Raw genomic sequence first — 25,149 nt, 5'->3', positions numbered from 1 at the left:
GAGGTTTCGGGTTCCATCCCTGGCCTTGCTCAGTGGGTTAATGATCCAGTGTTGCCGTGAGCTGTGATGTAGGTCACAGACGCAGCTCGGATCCTGTGTTGCTGTGGCTCTGGCGTAGGCTGGCAGCTACAGCCCGATTAGACCCCTAGCCTGGGAACCTCCATATGCCGCTGAAGCAGCCCAAGAAATGGCAAAAAGACATAAAAAAAAAAAAGGGAAAAAAACGGGGGAAAGAAGTTTTTTGCTTGGTTCCTTGTAACAGTGTGTTTAGTATGTTACCTAGTGTCTGAGGCTGCAGGTCATCCAAAGTACTTTTACATTGCAGTGGTTATAGGATTTGGGCTTTTTCCAGTTTAATTTTTAATCTTATTAAAGATAACTTCTATATTTTTATATTGATCTCCAAGTACAAATACACAATAAACTCTCTGGACAGGAAGAAAAATTGCTAAGCCATAGATCAAGTTCAGATTTACAGGAAATGGGGAGTTCTCTTGTGGTGCAGCAGTTAAGGGTCCAGTGTTATCTCTGCAGCAGTTTGGGTTGCTGCTATGATGCAAGTTTGATGCCTGGACATGGGAATTTCTGCAAAAAAAAAAAAAATCCTGAAGTGTTGATGGCCACAGGTAACAAATGCTAGAAATATGCACAAATGGAGGAAGTGCCAACTGATGCTCACCACTGCTATTTCCTGTGATTTTTTTTTTTTTTTTTTTTGGCAGCATGTTCAGCATACAGAAGTTCCTCGGCTGGGTATTGAACCCATGCCACAGCAGCTGGATCTTTAACCTCTGCCACAGGGGAACTTCCTCTTGTTTGTCCTTTAACTTCCTTAGTTTTAATGTTTGAATTGGTCAGGCTCTTGCTTTAGGGCTTGTTCTTCCTAAATGAGAAAATTCTCCCTCTTTTGGGATCAAGGAAGCTTTTACCTATGACTTCTAAAAGTGTTCCAATTGCATCTTCCACATTTAAATATACAGTGAATTGGCTATTGTCTGTGGAATACAGGGGACTACAATGCATTTTCTGGTTTGATAGTTTGTTAAAGATATATTTTGGGAGAGGTAGTATCTTGGTGGCATTAGGCTATTTCTAAGAACATATTTTGTATTTTCCTTTATCTCATTCTCCTTTAATGTTATCTAACAAAAATTTTTAAATTTTCCCATTATGGAGTTCTAGCGGTGGAGCAGTGGGTTAAGGATCTTGTGTTGCTGTAGCTGTGATGTAGGTTGCACCCATGGCTCAGATTCAATCCCTGGTTCAGGAATTTCATATGCCATGGGCATGCCAAAAAAAATTTAATTATTCATTCTTGTTTAGTACCTAATTAAATTTGTTATGGGGGAAGCCAGTGGAAGTTTCCAGATGTTTTTTCCAACTGTAATCATGGAGGATGGGCTCAGTTCCACATGCAGCAAGTTGTAAAAACACATGTAAAATATTGTTTTCCAGAGAAGCTCATTAGAGACTCAAAACCTAGAGTATGGGGGGGGGGGGCGCAGATGACAGACACAATCTGCTGGGCATAACAAAAATTGAGACTCAAAATGAAGAGTTTGGAATATACTGTAAACAGTTGAGGCACTGACCCATTCCTGTCAGGTTGGTGGGGTCGCTCTGGTTCCCAAATGCCAACAGAGGACAAACATTGTGAGCAGGCATTCCTAAGAATTAGCAGTCTCGGGTCTGCTAATGTTAATTCTCTTCTGCCTGCTTCGTAATAGGACATTGTTAAGAGCAAGTGTGACAGATCAGCATAGAAAGAGTAATTACAGCTGACCTAAGCAGCTCATTTACTCCATGGACTCACCAAGAAGGAGGTATTTCTTATTTTGTTCCTTAAATGAATGGTTAAATTCTGCTATTGTAATTGTGGGAGCTTTTTCTCTGTCTCCTGCATGTAGAAGTTAATAGGTTAGTGATCTTTTTCAGAGACCAGAGTTTAGGGAAATTATGTGGCTACGCTTGCCCAGAGGTTGGGTTGTCATGTTCTTGTGCACCACATGGGGGCATGTAAATAAGAGAAGTGGGAAGGCAGCCTCTCAAGTGGCTGGTTGAGAATCATTGCCTCTTGGAACTAACTGAGAAAGGGAAATTTTATGATCTTTTAGAGGAAGGCACTTCTGAACCCTTTGTGTTTTATAATGTTAGGCATATTCACCATCAAACCATTGTGGTCTTCAGTGAACTCCCTTGCAAATTGCAGTTCTCATTCAGTTCCCCAAGGTCAGCAAGGTCCAGGGCACACTGTCAGTGGTTTTGCCACAAAGAACTCTTCTAGCGTCTTGTCTTCTCAGTATATGCACATATATGTGGTAAAAATGGTGAGAATCTGCTCTGAGGCCCATGCATATAGGATTTTGTGGAAGTCTAAGCTTTCATGCCTTCTTTTTCATGTCCTCTTTCTCATGCCTGAGCACTAACTTGTGAATAACTCTCTAGCTTCATGAAAATAGGACAGAGATAATCTCAAAGGGAATAATTGAGGCTCTGTCAAATATTTTTATAAGTCTCCTGGCCAATCATGTTTGTTGATAGGAATAGAAGAAAAAGCTTCTCATTCTTGTGTTTTTTTTCCCCATTAAAACATCATGCAGATGTGACCATGTGCTTCATGGTGTGCTGTGTGATATGATGGGTATTAAAGGAGATGAAAGAGGTTCTCACAAGGAACTGATGGTCTTAAAATGGAAATACTTCTATCATTTGTATAGTATTTCTCACATTTCTCCAACATGCTTTGGACCCTGCCATTAAAGAACAATAACATTTTAAGTGATGACAGTAAAAATGTAGAAGTAATTTACACATGTTCATGATGCTGTTAAATTTGTGAGGTAAGTGGTTATGTATTGAGAGTAAGAATTTTGATGATCAAGTCATGGAATATTTTTTTGATAACAGCATCATGTGTGAACTTCTTATGAGTGGACTCTAGATTCCCAGTACTGTACATCTCACTCATCTTATGTACATATTGGGGATGTTTTAGGAACCAGTGGCCTTTGAGGATGTGGCTGTGAACTTCACCCCAGAGGAGTGGGCTCTACTGGGTCCTTCACAGAAGAAACTCTACCGAGATGTGATGCGGGAGACTTTGAGGAACCTAGCCTCAGTGGGTAAGGATAATGACCTTCCTTTACTTTGTCAATTATACAGGTGTTTCTTGCTCATCATTGTTGTTCTAAGATTTGGAATGGGGAAGGGAAATACTTTGATAAATAAATCAATCATGGTCCAAGGTCCTCGTGGACCTATGAAATAGTTTTTTCCACAGTTTACTGATTTTTGGGGTTTGCATTTTAGGGAAAAAATGGGAGGATCATAACACAGAAGATCAGTATAAAGTCCAGGGAAGAAATCTGAGGTGAGTTGCACTCTTAATGAGAAGCTTGTCCCACAAGGGAATCTTATGTCATGAAAATTTAAAAACCAGTAAGACGCAAAAAGAGACCAGCTTCAAACTTACTCTTAAAATTTTTACCAAAAATACATTCTTAAAGGCAACATTCATTGTTTCCCAGATAGTTTACTTTGCAGCCTATTCAGAAACTGAATATATGGAGGATTCCCCTGGTAGTTCAGAAGGTTAAGGATCTAGTGGTGTCACTGAAAAATCTGTAACTTCCCTGTAAATGGTAAAAATGTAATACTAATGTTTACTAATAATTATAAAATCATTAATAATTACAAAGTTATTAAATAAATGACTAGGGAGTTCCCATTGTGGCTCAGCAGTAACAAACCCAACTAGTATCCATCAGGATTCAATCCCTAGCCATGAGCTGTGGTGTAGGTTGCAGATGTAGCTCAGATGTAGCTCAGATCCCACATTGCTGTGGCTGTGGTGTGTGCCTGCAGCTGCAGCTCCAATTCAACCAACCCCTTGACTGGGAACTTCATATGCCATAGGTGCAGCCCTAAAAAGCAAAATAAATAATTAAATTTATAATTGTAAAATCATTAACAAATCATGAATGTGCTTTTGATCTTTTTTTTTTTTTAACAGGAGTCAGACATTAGAGAGTCTCTGTAAAAGTGAAGAAGGTAGTCAATGTGGAGAAGACTTCAGCCTTACTATAAATCTTAATCTGAACAAGGATTCTACTGCAGTAAAACCATGGGAGTGCAGTATGTGTGAAAAAGTCTTCATGAGTCGTTCATCCCTTAATAGGCATGTGAGATCTCACATTGTGCCCAAACCATCCAAGTATCAGGAATATGGAAAGAAGCCTTATAAATGTAAGGTATGTGGAAAAGCCTTCAGTTATCTCCAACCTTTTCAAAAACATGAAAGTAATCATGGTATAGAGAAATCCTATAAATGTAAGGAATGTGGGAAATCCTTTAGATATCGCCAGTCTGTTCGAAAACACGAACGGACTCACACTGGAGAGAAACCCTATCAGTGTAAACAATGTGGAAAAGCCTTTCGATACCATCAAACCTTTCAAACACATGAAAGAACTCACACAGGCGAGAAACCCTATGAATGTAAGCAGTGTGGTAAAGCCCTCAGTTGTCCTAGTTCCTTTCGAAGTCATGCAAGGACTCACACTGGAGAAAAACCCTATGAATGTAAAAAGTGTAGTAAAGCCTTTAGTTGTCCCAGTTCTCTTCGAAAACACGAAAGAACCCATACTGGAGAGAAACCCTACGACTGTAAGGAATGTGGGAAAGCATTTATTTCTCTTGGAAGCTTTCAAAGACATATGATAACACATACTGGAGTTGGACCTTACAAATGTAAGGATTGTGGGAAAGCATTCAATTGTCCCAGTTCATATAGAATACATGAAAGATCTCACACTGGAGAAAAACCCTATGAATGTAAACAATGTGGTAGAGCTTTCAGTTGTTCCAGTTCCTTTCGAACACATGAAAGAACTCACACTGGAGAGAAGCCTTATCAATGTAAGGAATGTGGAAAAGCCTTTCATTGGCTCACCACTTTTCAAGTCCACGTGCGAACTCACACTGGAGAGAAACCCTATATATGTAAGCTGTGTGGTAAAGCCCTCAGCTGTCCCACTTCCTTTCGAAGACATGAAAGGACTCACACTGCAGAGAAACCCTATGAATGTAAGCAATGTGGGAAAACCTTCAGTTCTCCTCTAGGTTTGCAAATACATGGAAGAACTCACACTGGAGAGAAGCCCTATAAATGTGAGGAATGTGGCAAAGCATTCGTTTCTCTCACAAGCTTTCGAAGACACATGATGACACACACTGGAGATGGACCTTATAAATGTAAGGAATGTGGGAAAGCATTTAACTGTCCGAGTTCATTTCGAATACACGAAAGAACTCACACAGGAGAGAAACCCTATGAATGTAAAATATGTGGTAAAGCCTTCAGTTGTTCCAGTTATGTTCAAGTACATGAAAGAACTCATACTGGAGAGAAACCGTATGAATGTAAGGAATGTGGGAAGGCCTTCATTTATCGCACAACCTTTAGAGGCCACATGAGAGTGCACACTGGTGAGAAACCGTATAAATGTAAAGACTGTGGAAAAGCCTTTAGTCGACCCAGTTCATTCAGAAGCCATGAAAGAATTCACACTGGAGAGAAACTTCTTGAATGTAAGCACTGTGGGAAAGCCTTCAATTGGCCCACATCCTTACATAAACATGTCATGAGAATGCACACTGGATAGATAAATTGTAACTGATAAATACAGGAGAGTTTTCAAACTTACATGAAAACTACTGGAGAGAAATGCTATAAATGTAAATAGTATGGGAAAGCCTGATCAGATTAATTCATATACATGAAGGAAATGTTTAAAAAGGTTAATACATTATCTTTATCAGTGGCTCATCTCTAATTATAGATTCTACTTGTTAATTTTTGCAAATGAACTTTGAGTTAAAATAATTCTGTAAGTACTCTTTAAGCAGTAGTACATAAGCTTAGTAGGTAGTATTTTTCTTTAAATCAGCTTATCAAATTTTTGTCTTTACATTTTGAAATCATTGGATCTGTGGGTGAACTGGAATATAATTGTAATGCACCGATATTATAGAATATGCCAAAATATATAATTTTTTAGTTGTTTTGTAAATAAAGGGGTCATGTGACAATGACACTTTTGTACTTGTTGGGTTTTCCTGTTGACTTCAGGTGGTGGGTACTAGATATTTCTTACCCATTGTAAATATACTTTTTTTTTTAAAAAAGGGCTGCACCTGTGGCATGTGGAAGTTCCCCAGCTAGGGGTTCAGTCAGAGCTGCAGCTGCCAACCTATACCATGGCCATAGCAACACCAGATCTGAACTGCATCTGTTGCCTATGCTGCAGCTCACAGCAACTCAGGATCTTTAACCCACTGAGCGAAGCCAGGGATCAAACCTCTATCCTCATGGGTACCAGTCGGGTTCTTAACCCACTAAGCCACAATGGGAATTCCTAAATATTCCTCTTTCATTAGAAAAACTTTCTTTTTCTTTTGTCAAAAGAGCCTTCTTCTATTTTCCTTGCTAATAAATAGTTGGCATAAATTTTAAGTATGCAAAGTTTATCATAGAATATAATCACATTTGACTTAGTATTTACATCTTTTCTTTTTACTCTTGTCATTCCATCTGATTTGCACAATAGACTTCACATTATCAAAAGAGACCCCTGTTAACATCAAGCTTAAAGGAAACAACTTCACACTGTTTACAAGTTCAGTTATCTTAGATTTAAACTCATAGCTACAGCATCTTTGTACTGAAGCAACATTTTTCATCCCAACAGTGCATTAAAAAATCCTACATTATTCTGATGTCATCATTTAAGGTATCTTTTACCCAAAATGCAAAAGTAGGTTACTTATATATGATGTAACTCAAATCAACTAGTGGTATTAACCATCCCTCTATTTATATTGTGCCTATGCTGGAAATACAACAGTGAACATAACTGATGTGGTTACTGCTCTTTCAGTGCTTCAAGTCTATGGAATTAAATATAAATATCACACTTCTAGCTACTTTTTAAAGTGTTATTAACATTCAAACTGCTTCATTTTGTAGTAACATTGTATGTAATAGACCAATAAGTCTTTATATTTGCAAGAAGAAAAGGAAAGAGACCTATGACAGGACAGTAAAATGTAGAATTGGAGATGTTTTTCTGGGATGTATTAATGTCAACATGGGTAATGTGACCTATATCTTCTAGAACCTGGGTTTTTTTTCATGGTTCCATATTAGACTGCTCCACTAGCCTTACTTGTATGAGATTTGACAGGCAAAGTGAAGAAGGCCTTAGTAACCACATAGAGTTTCACATATACCTGGTTCCAGCCCATTTTCCTGATTCCTTGCCCTGCCATCTAAAGTATCCTCATTACCACCAACTACATGACTTCCATTTTCTCAGGCCCATACACGTCCACAGATTGCTCCATAAGTTGCACAGCAAAGATCTGTCACAGTTTGGATTTTCTGGCAAGTCCTGTGGTTGAGAATGTTTTCTGAGGCACTGACTTCCCCCTTCTCTATATTATATTTGTGTAAGGTATAATTTGTGTAGTAAACACTTGCTTCCGTTGCTATTGCTAGTGACTGGTCCTGACTCCACTACAACATTATGGTGGTGCAGTCAAAAGGAACCTTGCAGTCCTGTAGTGTGTTCCTCCACTGCACTGTGTGTGACCTAGTCCTTCCATGTGAGAATTAGCACCTTCCTCTTATCAGACAGTTGATATTTCCAATTACTCGTGGCTGAACATAATGACTCAGTACAGTTGCTTATGTTTGATTGTATATGATTTTAAAACAATGTTCATTTTTTGTCAAATGCTTCTGTAGGGTTTTTTTAGAAATATTTTATTAACTCCAAAAACTTATATACTGACAAATATTATCTTTTCCATTTCCTAATAGGATATATTGAAATATCCCATTGCATTTTTGGATTTTTAGATCAACTTTGTTTTTAATCATTATACATTTTGAATCAGTACTGCTGTGTTGTATATTTTTCTCAGGTAAATTTTATTTTTTTCATAATTACAGTTTTTATCATGAAATGGATTTCTCATTTCTTAATTAAAAACTTCAATCATGGTTTTGTTGGTGCTTTCTTGACAAAAATTTCCAGAATCACAATGGTATTCAAATAAGGGTGTGTAATGAATCATCATAATAAGGATAACCATAGACCATAATGATAGTCATAAAGTTTTATCAGTAACCACCTCTCTCGGCCTCCCAGAGTCTAAAGACCCACACTGGCCACAGATTGGCCAGGGCATTCTCGTGCAAGAAACTATGCTCCCCAGCCTGGAGCTGCACACAAGTAGAACAGCCACTGCCAAGCAAAGACGACCTTCTTGAGATGGAGGCCCTGAAGACTTGCAGCTGGCTGCCCACCTGCCCTGAGTCATAAGGCAGTACCCTCCAGGTGTGATTCCCCACAGAGGCCATTTCATTGTAAATATACCAGTACTTGAAGAGAAGGTAAAACGTGGCCTCCTGACATATTCCATCAACAGGAAGACGTGTTTCCACTGTTCTCAGTTTGCTGCAATGGTTCTGAGACACTTTCCCTTTTTCTAGACCCACTGGCCCCTTGAAAACCCTTAGGAGGTCACCTGAGTGACCAGGAGAGATCATATATCTATGGATGGCATATGCTGCAAGCACTCCTAAAGGTCCACTGGAGAGCTGCTGCTTTCTGTCCCTAAAAATGCCATCCCTGTTCAAAGAAGGGAGCCCAACATTGGCACAATTAAACTCCAGGAGATCATTCTAGCTCTAGAGGCCGTCCTGGCCAACAGTCAAGCACATCTGCATATTTTTTTTACAGATTATCAGGCCATTGCCGATGGTCCAGGTGTCTGGTCTCACCAATGCCAACATGAACAATTTCTTATCTAATATAAGTCCAGGTTACACACATCCATGCACATAATAAGCCTCAAGCTTCAGGGGCTCATTTCAATACTCAAGCCAATCAATTGATATGAGTTTCTGAGACACCTACACCTCAGAGCTGATGCTATAACCTTAACCTAGTAAGCCCATAAAATATAAAAACATTGAGAGGCCTCTGAACTAAAGGTCTAGACAGGATGCCAAGCCCCCATGCCCCCACCCTGGCTAACCTGCTAACTAATACAGTTTATTCTACATTTTAAAAAAATTTCACTGGCAATAAAATTGATGGGCTTACTTTCCAGACTAAGAGTGGGGCTGTCTACAGCTGATGGCAAACACTTTATAGGATCCCTCACCCCCTCTGCAGGAGTTACTCATGCTCTGATCATGATGGATACTTGCACAGATATACTACTCGTCACCAGACGTGCCACTTCTAAAAGCAAAGTGTAAGAACCCAAAATACTCCTTCCTTCAGCGTCCTGACATTTTTGCTGTGTTCAATTCATTTCTTCAAATACACAACACTGGGCTCTTTTAAAACAGCATATGGTAGAACTTCCATCTCCCTGACAACCCCAGACCACAGCCCTCAGAGAATACCAGAATGGCCTACTTAGACAAACCATGCTACTAACATTGTGAAATTAATGTATGGTCTTCTAAATAATTCTATTTTTTTTTTTTTGGCCAAGCCCAGGCCAGGGATTGAACTCATGCCACAGCAGCAATCCAAACTGCTGCAGTGACAATGTTGGATCCTTAACTCACTGTGCCACAAGAGAACTCCCAGTTCTTCCTTTTAGAGACAAGACTTTAGTATCCATTACTTTATTGTGATCAGGCTTACTGGTAGCTTATTAGTAGAAGCCTTCCTATACCAAAAATTTATGCCAATATAGTCACTCCCACAGGCCCTCAGTTCATTGTAACAGTGCCCAACTGAAAAGGATATTTCAGCCTTTGACACCTACAGCAAGTAGTAAACATAGCCTAAACTCTAGAAAGAGAAATACAAAAGCTTACAGTAAAGGCCTATTTCCCTCTGTTCCTTTCATGTGGAATATCAGGTGAAGCTTTCAACAAAAAATCAAAAGGCCAAACTTAAGAAAATAAAGTTTGAAGAGATAGCAAGCAAAGAACCAGATTCAGATTTAGCAGAGATGTTGGAATTATCAGACCAGAAATTTAAAGCAGCCACGATTAATACACTATAGGCTCTCATGGAAAGAGAGGACAACATACAAAAACAGATGGGTAATGTAAACAGAGACAGAAACCCTAAGAAAATCACAAGGAATGGAAAAAACAGAAAACACCATAATAAAAGTGAAAAATGCATTTTAGGGGGCTCATAAATACACTGGAAATGTCTGAGAAAAGAATCAGTGAACTTGAAGAAATGCCAATAGAATCTTCCATTCTAAAATGCAAAGAGCAGGGGATTAAAATGGCAGAGTAGGAGGACTGGAGCTCAACTTCTCTCATAAAAGTAACAAAATTACAACCAACTGCTGAATAACCTTCAACAATAGACTGAAAACTATCAAAAAAAGGTATTCTACCCCAGAAGACAGAGGCCACATCAAGCTGGTAGGAGGGGCAATTACACAATATAAGCAACCCCATATCTTCCAGGTGGGCAGCCCACAAATGGGAAAGTAACTGTATTGCAGAGACTCACTCATGGGAGTGAGAGTTCTGAGCGTCCTATCAGATTCCCATGCCTGCGTATCTGGCATTGGAAGGAGGAGCCCCCAGAGCATTTGGCATTGAGGGCCAGCAGGGCTTGTGCACAGGAGCTCCACGGGACTGGGGAAACAGACTCCACTCTTGAAAGGTACACATGGGCTTTCATGTGCACTGGGTCCCAGAGCAAAGCAGAGGCTCCACAGGAATCTGGGTTAGACCTGCCTGTGGTTCTTGAAGGATTTCCTGGGAAAACGGGGTGACTGTGGCTTGTTGTGGGGGAAGGAGATTGGAGGCAAAAGGTCTCAAGAATAATCAGCATGAACTCCTCTAAAAGATGGCCATTTTGGAAAAATCTAGCCCCGCCCATTAGGGCTGAGAAGCCTCAGGTCAAATAACAAACCGGGTGGGAACAGAACCACATCCATCAGCAAATAGGCTGCCTAAAGACCCTGAGGCACACAGCCAAGCCTCTAATCACAACCGGACACAAAGCTCCACCCACCAGAGGGATAAGAATCAGCTCCACCTACCAGTGGGCAGGCACAGTCTCTCCCATCAGGAAGCCTGCAGCAAGCCCCATACCCAACTTCAGGCACAAGAAAGGAAGACATCAGAAGCAAGAGAGGCTACAACCCTATTGTCTGCAAAAAGGAGACCACACCAAAAATCAATACAAAATGAAAAGTCAGGGAAATATGACTCAGATAAAGGAACAAGAAAAGGGAGTTCCCATCATGGCTCAGCGGTTAACGAATCCAACTAGGAACCATGAGGTTGAGGGTTTGATCCCTGGCCTTGCTCAGTGGGTTAAGGATCCAGTATTGCCGTGAGCTGTGGTGTAGGTTGCAGATGCGGCTCAGATCCCACGTTGTTGTGGCTCTGGTGTAGGCTGGTGGCTACAGCTCCAATTAGACCCCTAGCCTGGGAACATCCATATGCCACGAGAGCAGCCGAGGAAATGGCAAAAATACAAAAAAAAAAAAAAAAAGGAACAAGGAAAAAACCCAGAAAAAACAGCGAGGTGATCTGTAGATTACCAATCTCCATGAAAAAGATTTAGACTAATGACAGTAAAGATGATTCAAGAGCTAGGAAATAAAACAGAGGCAAAGATTGATAAATTATTAGAAACAATAAGCAAAGAAACAGATTTAAGGAATAAGCAAGCAGACATGCAAAATAAAATAACTGAAATAAGAAAGTTCACTAGAAGGAACCAACAGCAGAATACAGGAGGCGGAAGAACAAATAAGCAAAGGTAGAAGACAGACTAATGGAAATCACTGATGCAGAAAAGAGAAAAGGACTGAAAAGAAATGAAGACAGCAGACAGCTTAAGAACCCTAGGACAACGTTAAATGCACCAATATCTGTACTACAGGGGTGCCAGAAGGAGAAGAAAGGGCCAGAGAAAATAAATGAAGAGATAATAGCCGAAAACTTCCCTAACATGGGAAAGGAATCATTCACTCAAATCCAGGAAGCACAATGAGTACCATAAAATAAACCAAAGGAGGAACCCCCCAAGACACATATTAGTCAAACTGACCAAAATTAAAGACAAAGAGTAAATACTGAAAGCAGCTAGGGAGAAGAAACAAATTACATACAGGGGAACCCCAATAAGGTTATAGGCTAATTTTTCAGCAGAAACTCTGCAAGCCAGAGGGAGTGGCATGATACACTTAGAGTGATGAAAGGAAAAAAGCTCCAACCAAGATTCTTTACCCAGCAAGGCTCTCATTCATATTTAAAGGAGAAATCAATAAAAAATAAATAAAATAAAATAAACTAACCTTTCAAAAAAAAAAAAGGAGAAATCAATACCTTTACATACAGGCAAGCGAAAGCTAAGAGAATTCCACACCACTAAACCAGCTTTACAACAAGCACTAAAGGAACTTCTCTAGGTGGAAAAGAAAGGGCCACAAGTAGAAACAAAAATATTACAAATGACAAAGCTCACTGGAAAAGGAATACATATGGTAAGGGTAGGAGGAAATCACCCACACACAAATATACTACCAAAACCAGAAATCGTGAGAAGAGGAGGGTACACATGCAGGACATTGGAGATGCACTTCCAATTAAGAGACCAACAACTTAAAACAATCTTGTATGTATATAGACTCCTATATCAAAACTTCAGGGTAACTGCAAACCAAAAATCTACAATAGATACATGCCCAAATTAAAAAAAAAATACTGGAGTTCCCGTCATGGCGCAGTAGTTAATGAATCCGACTAGGAACTGTGAAGTTGCGGGTTTGATCCCTGCCCTTGCTCAGCAGTGGGTTAACAATCCAGCGTTGCTGTGAGCTGTGGTGTAGGTTGCAGACTCGGCTTGGATCCTGTGTTGCTGTGGCTCTGGCGTAGGCCGGTGGCTACAGCTCCAGTTGGACCCCTAGCCTGGGAACCTCCATATGCCATGGGAGCGGCCCAAGAAATGGCAAAAAGACAAAAAAACAAAAACAGAAAAAAACTAAAGATAGTCATCAAACCACAGAGATGAAGGGAACAAAAAAGACTAACAAAAAAAATCCCAAACAGTTAAAAATGGCAATAAGAACATACATATCAATAATTACCTTAAATGTAAATGGACTAAATGCTCCAACCAAAAGACATAGACTGGCTGACGAGACCCACATATATGCTGTATTCAAGAGAACCACTTCAGTTCTAGGGACACATACAAATTGAAAGTGAGAGGTTGGAAGAAAAAATATTCCATGCAAACAGAAATCAAAAGAAAGCTGGAGTAGTAATACTCATATCAGACAAAATAGACCTTAAAATAAAGAATATTATAAGAGACAATGAAGGACATTATGTAAAGATCAAAGGATCAACCCAAGAATAAGATATAATAATTGTAAATATACATGTACCCAACATAAGATCACCTCGATATATAAGGCAACTGCTAAAAACCATAAAAGAAGAAAGTGACAATAACACAGTAACAGTGAGGGACTTTAACACCCCACATACAGCAACGGACAGATCATCCAGACAGAAAATCAACACAGAAACACAGGGCCTTAAATGAAGCATTAGACCAGATGGACTTAATAGATATTCTAGAACATTCTATCCAAAAGCAGCAGAGTACACATTCTTCTCAAGTGCCCATGGAACATTCTCTAGGATAGATCACATTCTATCACAGAAGATCACAGAAGAGTGGATAAAGAAGATGTGGTGCTGGAGTTCCTGTCACGGCGCAGTGGTTAACGAATCTGACTAGGAACCATTAGGTTGCAGGTTCAGTCCCTGCCCTTGCTCAGTGGGTTAACGATATGGCGTTGCCATGAGCTGTGGTGTAGGTTGCAGACGCGGCTCAGATCCTGCGTTGCTGCGGCTCTGGCGTAGGCTGGTGGCTACAGCTCCGATTAGACCCCTAGCCTGGGAACCTCCATATGCCACAGGAGCGACCCAAGAAAGAGCAAAAAAAGACAAAAAAAAAAAAAAAAAAAAAGATGTGGTACATATACACAATGGAATATTACTCAGCCATAAAAAGGAATGAAATAATAGCATTTGCAGCAACATGATGGACCTAGAAATTACATGCTAAGTGAAGTTAGTCAGACAGACACGAAGGTCATATGCTATCACTTATATGTGGAATCTAAAAAAAAGGATACAATGAACTTCTTTGCACAACAGAAATTGACTCACAGACTTTGAAAAACTAATGGTTACCAAAGGAGACAGGTTGCAGGAGGAGGGATAGGCTGGGAGTTTGGGATGGAAATATAAATAAAATTGGGCTGTGATGATGGTTGTACAACTATTAATATAATAAAATTCATTGAGTTAAAAAAATAAAATGCAAAGAAAAAAGATAAAAAAGAAAACAGGAGTTCCCGTGGTGGCGCAGTGGTTAACGAATCTGACTAGGAACCATGAGGTTGCGGGTTCGATCCCTGGCCTTGCCCAGTGGGTTAACGATCCGGCGTTGCCGTGAGCTGTGGTGTAGGTTGCAGACGCAGATCAGATCTGGCATTGCTGTGTTCGTGGTGTAGGCCGGAGACTACAGCTCTGATTCGACCCCTAGCCTGGGAACCTCCATATGCCACAGGAGCGGCCCAAGAAATAGCAAAAAGACAAAAAAAAAAAAAAAAAAAGAAAACAGAGATTTTTTTTTTTGTCTTTTTTTTAGGGCGGCACCTGCAGCATATGGAAGTTCCCAGGCTAGAGGTCAAATCGAAGCTGTAGCTGCTGGCTTATGCCACAGCCACACCAGAACTGAGCTGCGTCTGTGAGCTACACAGCAACATTGGATCTTTAACCCACTGAGCGAGGCAAGGGATCAAACCTGTGTCCTTATGGATACTAGTCGGGTTCATTACTGCTGAGCCATGACAGGAACTCCCTATGTCAATAAAATAATCGCTTTAAACCCCAATGGTCTCTCATAAAGATTAGAGCAGAAATTAATAACATAAAGACAAAGAAAACAATTAAGAAGATCAATGAGGAGTTCCCATTATGGTGCAGCGGAAACAAATCCAACTAGGAACCATGAGGTTGCAGGTTCGATCCCTGGCCTCACTCAGTGGGTTGAGGATCCAGCATTGCCATGAGCTGTGGTGTAGGCAGACACGGCTTGGATCTGGCATTGCTGTGGCTCTGGCATAGGCCATCAGCTGTAGCTCCAATTGGACCCCTAGCCTGGGAACCTCCATATGGTGCAGGTGCAGCCCTCAAAAAACAAAAGACAAAAAAAAAAAAAAAAAAAGATCAATGAAACCAAAAATTGGTTCTTTGAAAAGATCAACAAAATTGATAAACCATTAGCCAGACTCATCGAGAAAAAACAGAGAGGATTCAAATCAATAAAATTATAAATGAAAAAGGAGAAGTTAAAACTGACAATGAGAAATACAAAGGATCATAAGAGGCTATTATGAGCAACTGTGTGCCAATAAAATGGACAGATTCTTACAAAGGTACAATCTACCAAGACTGAACCAGGAAGAAATAGAAAATATGAACAGACCAATCACAAGTACTGAATTGAAAATGTGATTTTAAAAGTTCCAAAAAACAAAAGTCCGGGATCTGATGGCTTCACAGCTGAGTTCTACCAAACATTCAGAGAAGAGTTAACAGAGGAAGGAACACTCTCAAGCTCATTCTATGAAGCCACCATTACCCTGATGCCAAAACCAGACAAGGATACCACAAAAAAGGAAAATTATAGGCCAATATCACTGATAAAAATAGATGCAAAAATTCTCAACAAAATATTAGCAAACCACATACAAATATACATTAAAAAGATCATACACCATGATCAGGTAGGATTTATCCCAGGGATGCAAGGATTCTTCATATCCATAAATCTATCAATGTGATACACCACATCAACAAATGGAAAAATAAAAACCATATGATCACCTCAATAGATGTAGAAAAAGCTTTTAACAAAATTCAACACCGATTCCTGATTAAAAGTCTCAAGAGAGTGGGCATAGAGAGGAACTATCTCAATATAATAAAAGCCATTTATGAAAAACTCACAGCTAACATCATTCTCAATGGTGAAAAACTGAAAGCATTTCCACTAAGATCAGGAACAAGACAAGGATGTCCTTTTTCACCAATGTTATTCAACATAGTCTTGGAAGTCCTAACATGGCAATGAGAGAAGAAAAAGAAATAAAAGGAATCCAAATTGAAAAAGAAGAAGTAAAACTATCACTGTTTGCAGATGACATGATTTTATACCTAGAAAATCCTAAAGGCATTACCAGAAAACTATTAGAGCTCATTAATGAATTGGGAGGATAAAAAAGTTACATGATACAAAATTAATACACAGAAATAGATTGCATTTCTTCTTTTAGTTTATTTTTTATTACTCAATGAATTTATTACATTTATAGTTGATCATAGATTGCATTTCTATATACTAACAATGAAAAATCAGAAAGAAATTAGAGAAACAATCTCATTTACCATTGCACCAAAAAGAATAAAATACCCAGGAATAAACCTACCTAAGGAGACAAAAGACTCTGAAAACTATAAGACACTGATGAAAGAAATCAAAGAAGACACAAATAGATGGAAAAATATACTATGCTCTTGGATTAGAAGAATTGATATAGTCAAGATGACAATACTACCTAAGGCAATCTGCAGAGTCAGTGCAATCCCTATCAAATTACCAATGACATTCTTTACAGAACTAGAACAAAATATTTTAAAATTTGTATGGAAGCACAAAAGACCTCGAATAGCCAAAGCAATATTGAAAAGAATAAATGGAATGGGAGGAATCAGGCTCCCTGACTTTAGACTACTACAAAGCTATGGTCATCAAGATGGTATGGTACTGGCACAAAAACAGAAATATAGATCAACAGAACAGGATATAAAGCCCAGAAGTAAACCCAAACACCTATGGTCAATTAATTTATGACAAAGGAGGCAAGAACATACAGTGGAGGAAAGATAGTCTCTTCAATAAGTGGTGCTAGGAAAATTGGACAATTGCATGTAAGAGAATAAAATTAGAACATTGTCTAAAGCCTACACAAAAATAAACTCAAAATGGATTAAAGACCTAAATATAAGACCATACCCTATAAAACTTCTGGACGAAAACATAGGCAGAACGCTCATTGACATTAATCACAGGAATATCTTGTCTGATCCACCTCCTATAATAAAGACAATAAATACACAAATAGGGAGTTCCCGTCATGGCTCAGTGGTTGACGAATCCGACTGGGAACCATGGGCTTGCAGGTTCGATCCCTGGCCTTGCTCAGTGGGTTGACCATCCGGCATTGCTGTGAGCTGTGGTGTGGGTTGCAGACGCAGCTCGGATCTCACATTGCTGTGGTTCTGGTGTAGGCTGGCAGCTACAGCTCCAATTAGACCCCTAGCCTGGGACTCTCCATATGCCATGGGAGTGGTCCAAGAAAGTGGCAGAGGGACAAAAATAAAAAAATAAAATAAAATAAATGCACAAATAAACTAGTGGGACCTAATTAAACTCAAAAGCTTCTGCACAGCAAGGAAAACCATTAAAAAAATGAAAAGACAACCCACAGAATGGGAGAAAAAAATCTTTGTAAGGTTTACTCTCCAAAATATACAGAAACTCATATACAACTCAACAAAAAACGATCAACCCAACTGAAAAATGGGCAGAAGACATAAATAGACATTTCTCCAAAGAAGACATATAGATGGCCAGTAGGCACATGAAAAAATGCTCAACATCACTAATTATTAGAGAAATGCAAATCAAAACTACTATGAGGTACCACTTCCCACCTGTCAGAATAGCCATCATTAACAAGTCAACAAATAACAAATGCTGGAGAGGCTGTGGAGAAGAGGGAACCCTCTTGCCCTGTTGGAGGGACTGTAAATTAGTACAACTCCTATGGAAAACAGTATGGAAATACCTCAGAAAACTAAATATAGGCTGAAACTACCAGACCAGAAGCTCAGCTCTTTAAGTCTTTTCATTTCACTGGGAGCAGCAATCCTTCCCCCAAAACCATTTGCTGATTCCCATACAGATTTTCACCAACTTCAGATATGTAGAAGGATATGGTTATTCACTATTTAGTACAGACTAGTTTTCACAGAGTAAACTGTCTCGGTGATGCGAATGGTGTTTCTTGAACAGGTCCAGTCCTGAGGCATCGCTTTCTCCCTGACTTAAGAATCCCTGTGACCTACTGCTCCTCTGATTACACCCATTTAAACAGCAACTCTGAGTGAGCCTTCCTTCTAGACAGATGAGAGCTGAGAGACTGTTGGTTTTATTGCTTAAGTTGACCCCTTCAGAAAGAACAGAAGCGTAGAATGGGACAGCAATACAACAGGAAAAGTAAGGCAGCTGTTATCAGAAATGGGTGCCTAACAAATCTGTCAACCCAATTCCTTTCATTTCATGTCACTGAAATAAAAAGTGGAGTTTTTAAAATGAAAAAAGGAGTTCCCGTCGTGGTGCAGAGGAAACGAATCCAACTAGGAACCATGAGGTTGCCAGTTTGATCCCTGGCCTCGCTCAGTGAGTTAAGGATCTGGCGTTGCCATGAGCTGTGGTGTAGATCAGAGATTCGGCTCAGATCTGGCATTGCTGTGGCTGTGTTGTAGGCTGGCAGCTACAGCTCTGATTAGACCCCCAGCCTGGGAACCTCCATATGCCACAGGTGCGGCCCTTAAAAAAAAAAGAAAGAAAGAAAATGGTAGAGACAATCCAGAGCACCAATATATTCTTTGGTGCATTCATTAAGAGCAAGAACATTAATTTAATTTTTTAAAATCTTTTTTAGGCCTGCACCTGTGGCAGATGTAAATTCCGAGGCTAGGGGTCGAATTGGAGCTGTGGCTGCAGACCTACACCACAGCTCACAGCAACACTTAACCTGCTGAGCAACAACAGGAATTCCATGGAACATTAATTTAAATGATGGTCCTATCATTTGTTAGTCTTCCTTTAATAAGATACATTGTATGTTTACCTTAAAGAATCTTAATAATAAATAACAAAGGACTATGTAAAAATATCACAATAAATTTCTTAGCATTATTAGACACAAACACTAACTACCACAAATTTTAAATCCCATACCAGGAGTTCCCTTGTAGCTCAGCAGGCTAAGGATCCGGTGTTGTCACTGCTGTGGTTCTGGTTACAGCTGTTGCATAGGTTCAACCCCTAGTCTGGGAACCTCTGCATGCCATGGATGCAGCCAAAAAATAAATAAATAAATAAATCCCAAACCACAACATGAATACTTAGATATGTTGTATATGTGTGTATATGTGTGTTAAATGTCCATTAGTTACCTGTTCTAAAATATATATACCAATATATACTCATTAGCACTTATACATTATATAGAGTATATGTATGTATGCATATTAGTATACATATACTCATCAGTGTGGCTATGTAGCTACCCATATATATTTAATGTATACACACATAGGATATATGTATTCATGAATACTGAGTATGGATCTATAATTAATATGCCTTCACTTTTGACTTATTAATATGCAGATTCTGATTTAGTGGGTCTGGAATGTGGTTTGAAATTCTGTGTTTATAACAAGTTCCAGGTGATGACAATGCTCCATGAACCATATTTTGAGAAACAAGGCTTTGAATCTGTGGTAATAGTGATTGTGACACTCTTACCTACAGCCCCAGTAATGTGTTCAGTATCTCCAACACAGTAGCACTTCCATTAAATTTATTGGATGAATGGATAAATGAAAGAGTAATAATATAGCTAAAATGAGTATTTTTGATTCATGAGCCATATTAAATGCTTCCTACGCTGCCCATTCCAATTTATTCAGTTACATAAAGTGGGTGTTACTGTTTGTAAATATTCAAGAGGTTCGCTATCTACCAAAACAGAAAGACTCAGAGAGAAGAGACTTGTGGTTGCCAAGGGGTAAAATGGATTGGAAGTCTGGTGTTAGCAGATGTAAACTATTGCATTTGGAATTGATAAACAATGAGGTCCTACTGTATAAGAATAGGGAACTATATCCAGTCTCCTGGAATGGAGCATGATGGAAAAGAATACGAAAAAAACTAAATATATGTAAAAGAGGATCACTTTGCTATAACAGCAGAAATTAGCACAATATTGTAAATCAACTACATGCCGATTAAAAATATATTCAAGTGGTTCAGAGGGGTAAGTTAAATACTCCATGGTATGTATGTACAAAGAGCTAGGGAATGTCAGATTTCTTATTCTGTCATTTTATTTTATCTGTTATCTCATCCTATCTTATCTTATTTTATGCTGTGCCCGCAGCATGCAGAAGTTCCATGCTGTGTTCAATTTACCAGGGTTCAAACGCAAAAAACAGCAATGACAATGCCGAATCCTTAACCAGGGAACTTCATCCTCAGTTTATTTTTGAAAGTAGATGCTAGGCCACCAGGGAACTCCATCCTTAGTTTATTTTTCTTTAACGTATACTACGTTACTACTGTACCTGCTTATTCTTTCTTCTTATAACCACCAAGTAACACGTTCTGATAAACTTTTCAAAGAACATTTTTGTGTGTTGTGCGTATTAACGTATTGCTTTACCTTTCTACATGCCTCTGTTTCATCATTTATATAATTTTAATAATAATAATCGCAGGAGTTCCCGTCGCGGCGCAGTGGTTAACGAATCTGACTAGGAACCATGAGGTTGTGGGTTCGATCCCTGCCCTTGCTCAGTGGGTTAACGATCCGGCGCTGCCATGAGCTGTGTTGTAGGTTGCAGATGCAGCTTGGATCCCGAGTTGCTGTGGCTCTAGTGTAGGCTGACGGCTACAGCTACGATTAGACCCCTAGCCTGGGAACCTCCATATGCCACGGGAGTGGCCCAAGAAATGGCAAAAAGACAAAAAATAATAATAATAATAATAATAATCCCATTTCCTTATGGTGGTGTAAGGATTCAGGTAGAAAGTCCAGGAAAAGCAATTAGTAAAATGCCCAGAATGACATGCATTTAATAGCTATGTAACCTAGTGACAGAGAGATGGGTCTGGATCCCCTCTCTACTGAGGAGAGAAAATGTAGTATAATTGAGATTTGGTTCTGTTTTTCTTTCAAGGACAATAATAACTGACACATGAGATATAATGAGATATGACTGTTCAATTTACTGGGCACTCTTCTTTAGAGTAAGCATGTACAATACCAAAGAAGAGTAATTATAGAAAACAGGCTCTCCTAACAAAGAACTCAAAACATGATGGCTGAGAAGTTCCCATCGTGGAGCAGTGGTTAACGGATCCGACTAGGAACCATGAGGTTGTGGGTTCGATCCCTGGCCTTGCTCAGTGAGTTAAGGATCCAGCGTTGCCGTGAGCTGTGGTGTAGGCCACAGACTCGGCTTGGATCCCACATTGCTGTGGCTCTGGCGTAGGCCAGCGGCTACAGCTCCGATTAGACCCCTAGCCTGGGAACCTCCATATGCCACAGGAGCGGCCCTAAAAAAGGAAGAAAAAAAAATGATAGCTGATGTAAGATAAACATAATGGCCTCTCTATATTTAGAGATTTAAGAAATCATGAAACCCAAAATAATAACACATAATTCATATGTCAAAAAATTAGAAGTCACTGTAATTGCGAGCGATCAACAAGACCAAAATCTAGTTCTTGGAGGTTAATAAAACTGATAAACATCTAGTCAAGCTAGCTGAGGGAAAAAAAGAGGGAAGATGGAAATGACTAATCTTAACAATGAAAAGAGGTAAATGAAAATGAAAAAGCATTAAAAAAAAACCCATAGTTCCCATTGTGGCTCAGTAGTGACAAACCCAACTAGTATCCATGAGGGTTAGGGTTTGATCCCTGGCCTTGCTCAGTGGGTTAAGGATCCAGTGTTGCCGTGAGCTCTGGTGTAGGTCACAGACTCGGCTTGGATGTGGTGTTGCTGTGGCATAGGCCAGCAGCTACAACTCCAATTCAACCCCTAGCCTGGGAACTTTCATATGCCATGGGCCCTAAAAAAAAAATTAAAAATTAAAAAAATAAAAAATAAAAAAACCTCAACATCTGCGTGGGTGAGGGGATGCACTGAGGGTTTGGGGTGGAAATGCTATAAAATTTGGTTGTGATGATCACTGCACAACTATAAATGTAATAAAATTCATTGAGTAATAAAAAAAAACCCAACATCCATTTATGATAGCAAATGAGAAAACTGGGATAGAGGGGATTGCCTCCTTTTGAAAAGAAACATCTATAAGAAACCTGCAAGCTAATGTCATACCTGATGAGAAACAAGATGCTTTGCTGGCGAAATCAGGAAGAAGACAAGGATGTGCCCTTTTTCCCATATTTATATGTTCTAAATGTGAAATGAATGTCCTCAGAGGAGAACATCGTTAATGTCATGTCATACCTCTGCTGCTGGAGCAGGTGGCTACAGTTCAGGTCTTGCCTGCAGAGGCTGTGTGCACTGGCAATGGCGTTGAGGTTCCCTGAGGGTAAGCAGGTAAAGGGGTATCTAAGAGTCATTGAAACAGACCCTGAACAGAACACTTGGTCAAATCTGGTGATAGCAAGATATTTCCCAATTGGTAGTCAGTAATATCCATAAATATGGGGACTGGGAATAAGAGTTTATTTGGTGAGACCACAGCCTCTAGGTTGTAGGAATCCACTGTGAGGTGTTCTTTATACTTTCCAGGTTTAAGAAAAGCCCAAATCTTTTTTTTTTTTTTTTTTTTGGTCTTTTTGCCATTTCTTGGGCTGCTCCCACAGCATATGGAGGTTCCCAGGCTAGGGGTTGAATCAGAGCTGTAGCCGCTGGCCTATGCCACAGCCACAGCAACATGGGATCTGAGCCACGTCTGCGACCTACACCACAGCTCACGGCAATGCCAGATCCTGAACCCACTGAGCAAGGCCAGGGATCAAACCCGCAACCTCATAGTTCCTAGTCGATTCATTAAGCACTGAGCCACAAAAGGAACTCCAAGAAAAGCCCAAATCTTGTCTGTCAATGAAATGGTTGGAGAAGATGTGGTACATATATACAATGGAATACTACTCAGCCATAAAAAGGAATGAAATAATGCCATTTGTAGCAACATGGGTGGACCTAGAGACTATCATACTAAGTGAAATTAGACAGTGAAAAGACAATCATCAAATGATATAACTTACATATGGAATAAAAAAAAAAAGTACAGGAATTCCCACTGTGGTTCAGAGGGTTAAGAACCTGACTGGTATCCATGAGAATGTGGTTTTGATCCCTGGCCTCACTCAGTGGGTTAAGGATCTGGCATTGCCATGAGCTGTGGTATAGGTAATAAACACAGCTCGGATCCTGCAGCTAAACCCTTAACCCACTGAGCGAGTCCAGGGATCAAAGCCGCATCCTCATGGATACTAGTAAGGCTCTCAACCCACTGAGCCACAATGGGAACTCCTTTTTGTTTTTTTTTAAGGTCATATCTCTGGCATATGGAAATTCCTGGGCTAGGTATCAAATCAGAGCTGCAGCTGCCTGCCTACACCATAGCCACCATGGCACCAGATCAGAGCTGCATATGAAAACTACATGACCATTTATGGCAATGCCAGGTCCTTAACCCGCTGAATGAGGCCAGGGATAGAACACACATCCTCATGGAGACTATGTCAGGTTCTTAACCCCCTGAACAACAATGGGAACTCCCAGTGAATTCCTGAGATAGCAAAGAGTCCACCTAGGAACATGCCTTTGACACTCAACTAACCAACCCAGAGCCAGACCTGGCCTTAACCTATCTTTTTTTTTTTTTTTTTTTTTGGCTTTCTAGGGCTGCACCCTTGGCATACAGAGGTTCCCAGACTAGGGGTGATTCCTATCAACTGATAGGGATCCACCTAGAATGGATACCTCAGTCCCACATCCCAGACAACATCACCATGGCCTAGGAGCTGTGAAAGGAAAATAAAAATGGAGTCAGTATTGCTCTCTCAAATGCAGGTGGGAGGCTATTAAGAAAGTGTGCCTGATGCCCATCTCAATCTGGATGGAATCTGACCTTTTGACCCCTTATTGTCCTAATGAAGTTACTCAGAACATCTTCCAGAAACAAGATACTTATCAGACCAGACCTCTACCCTAAAATAACTAGTGATTCCTGTTGACTAAAAAACAAAACAAAACAAAAAAACACCAAAAAACCCTATATAACATGAGAGCTGTGAGTTCAGTTTTATTTGGGGACTCAGTGAGGTCCACAGTCCAGAAGAGAGCAGCTCAGAGAGCTCTGAGGAACTTCTCCAAAGAGTAAGTAGGGGAGAGGCCAGTATATATGTGATTCTGGAGAAGGTGTACGTGCAATCAAGCACACACCTTGGTAGACGGTTACTGCTAGTCAGGAGGAACAGAAATCTTAGCTAATGATTTTACTAATTTTCTAAGCATGGGAAGATGCAAGAATCTGGGCTTAGAAAATTTTCTCCTGAAAATCTCTTTCTCAGGGACAGTTCTGCCAATTTCTCCGGAATACCAAGTGCCTCATTCCTGATCTCTTCTTTCCCTGAATTCTTTCCAGGGCGTACTATATGTCAGTGACTGCAATAGCTAGTGACTCAATTCTGGTAGAACCAGCTGGCAAGCCACATTTCTTAGTTGGCATTCTTTAAGGACAAATATATCCTAACTCAGAAATTTCAATTAAGAGCCAATCACAGGGGAGTTCCCATTGTGGCACAGTGGAAATGAATCTGACTAGCACCCCTGAGGGCGCAGGTTTGATCCCTGGCCTCACTCAGTGGGTTAAGGATCCAGTGTTGCCATGAGCTGTGGTGTAGGTCGAAGATGTGGCTCAGATCTGGCATTGCTGTGGCGTAGGCCGGCAGCTGTAGCTCCAATTAGACCCCTAGCCTGGGAACCTCCATATGCAGCAAATTCAGCCCTAAAAAGAAAAAGGAAAAAAAAGGAAAAAAAAAAAAGCCAATCCAGAGGTCTCACCAGAAACTTTTGGCAAAAAGATAAAAAGACAAAAAAAAAAAGAAACTTTTAACAATCTCAAGGCTTTTTGTCTTTATAATTCCCTGACTCTTT

At 39.9% G+C, this 25,149-nt stretch overlaps 1 protein-coding gene and 1 long non-coding RNA gene across 5 annotated transcripts in view; one reads left to right on the top strand and one right to left on the bottom strand.

The window, feature by feature from the left end:
• The window catches only part of LOC100521431 (uncharacterized), a 43,202-nt gene extending 35,137 nt beyond the window's left edge, over positions 1–8,065 (top strand). For 2 of the 3 annotated variants that reach the window (XM_085012739.1, XM_013990640.3), the window contains 3 exons: positions 2,996–3,122; positions 3,310–3,370; positions 4,013–8,065. In XM_085012739.1, coding sequence (XP_084868865.1) covers positions 3,089–3,122; positions 3,310–3,370; positions 4,013–5,663 — 1,746 coding nt within the window. In that variant the 5' untranslated portion in view covers positions 2,996–3,088 and the 3' untranslated portion in view covers positions 5,664–8,065. The remainder of the gene's footprint in view (positions 1–2,995; positions 3,123–3,309; positions 3,371–4,012) is intronic. The other variant, XM_085012740.1, reaches the window with a different exon arrangement.
• The window catches only part of LOC146405476 (uncharacterized), a 53,502-nt gene that overhangs the window by 19,464 nt on the left and 8,889 nt on the right, over positions 1–25,149 (bottom strand). The gene's annotated exons all lie outside the window — the stretch shown is intronic.

Source organism: Sus scrofa, chromosome 2 (genome assembly GCF_054392235.1).
Source record: "Sus scrofa isolate SSC_HxYL_T2T_F1_AM1 chromosome 2, Sscrofa_HxYL_maternal_Yorkshire_Landrace_v2.0, whole genome shotgun sequence".
Classification (NCBI taxonomy): Eukaryota; Metazoa; Chordata; class Mammalia; order Artiodactyla; family Suidae; genus Sus; species Sus scrofa.
Note: the sequence above shows the minus strand (reverse complement) of the source record. Positions and strands in the feature narration are given on the sequence as shown.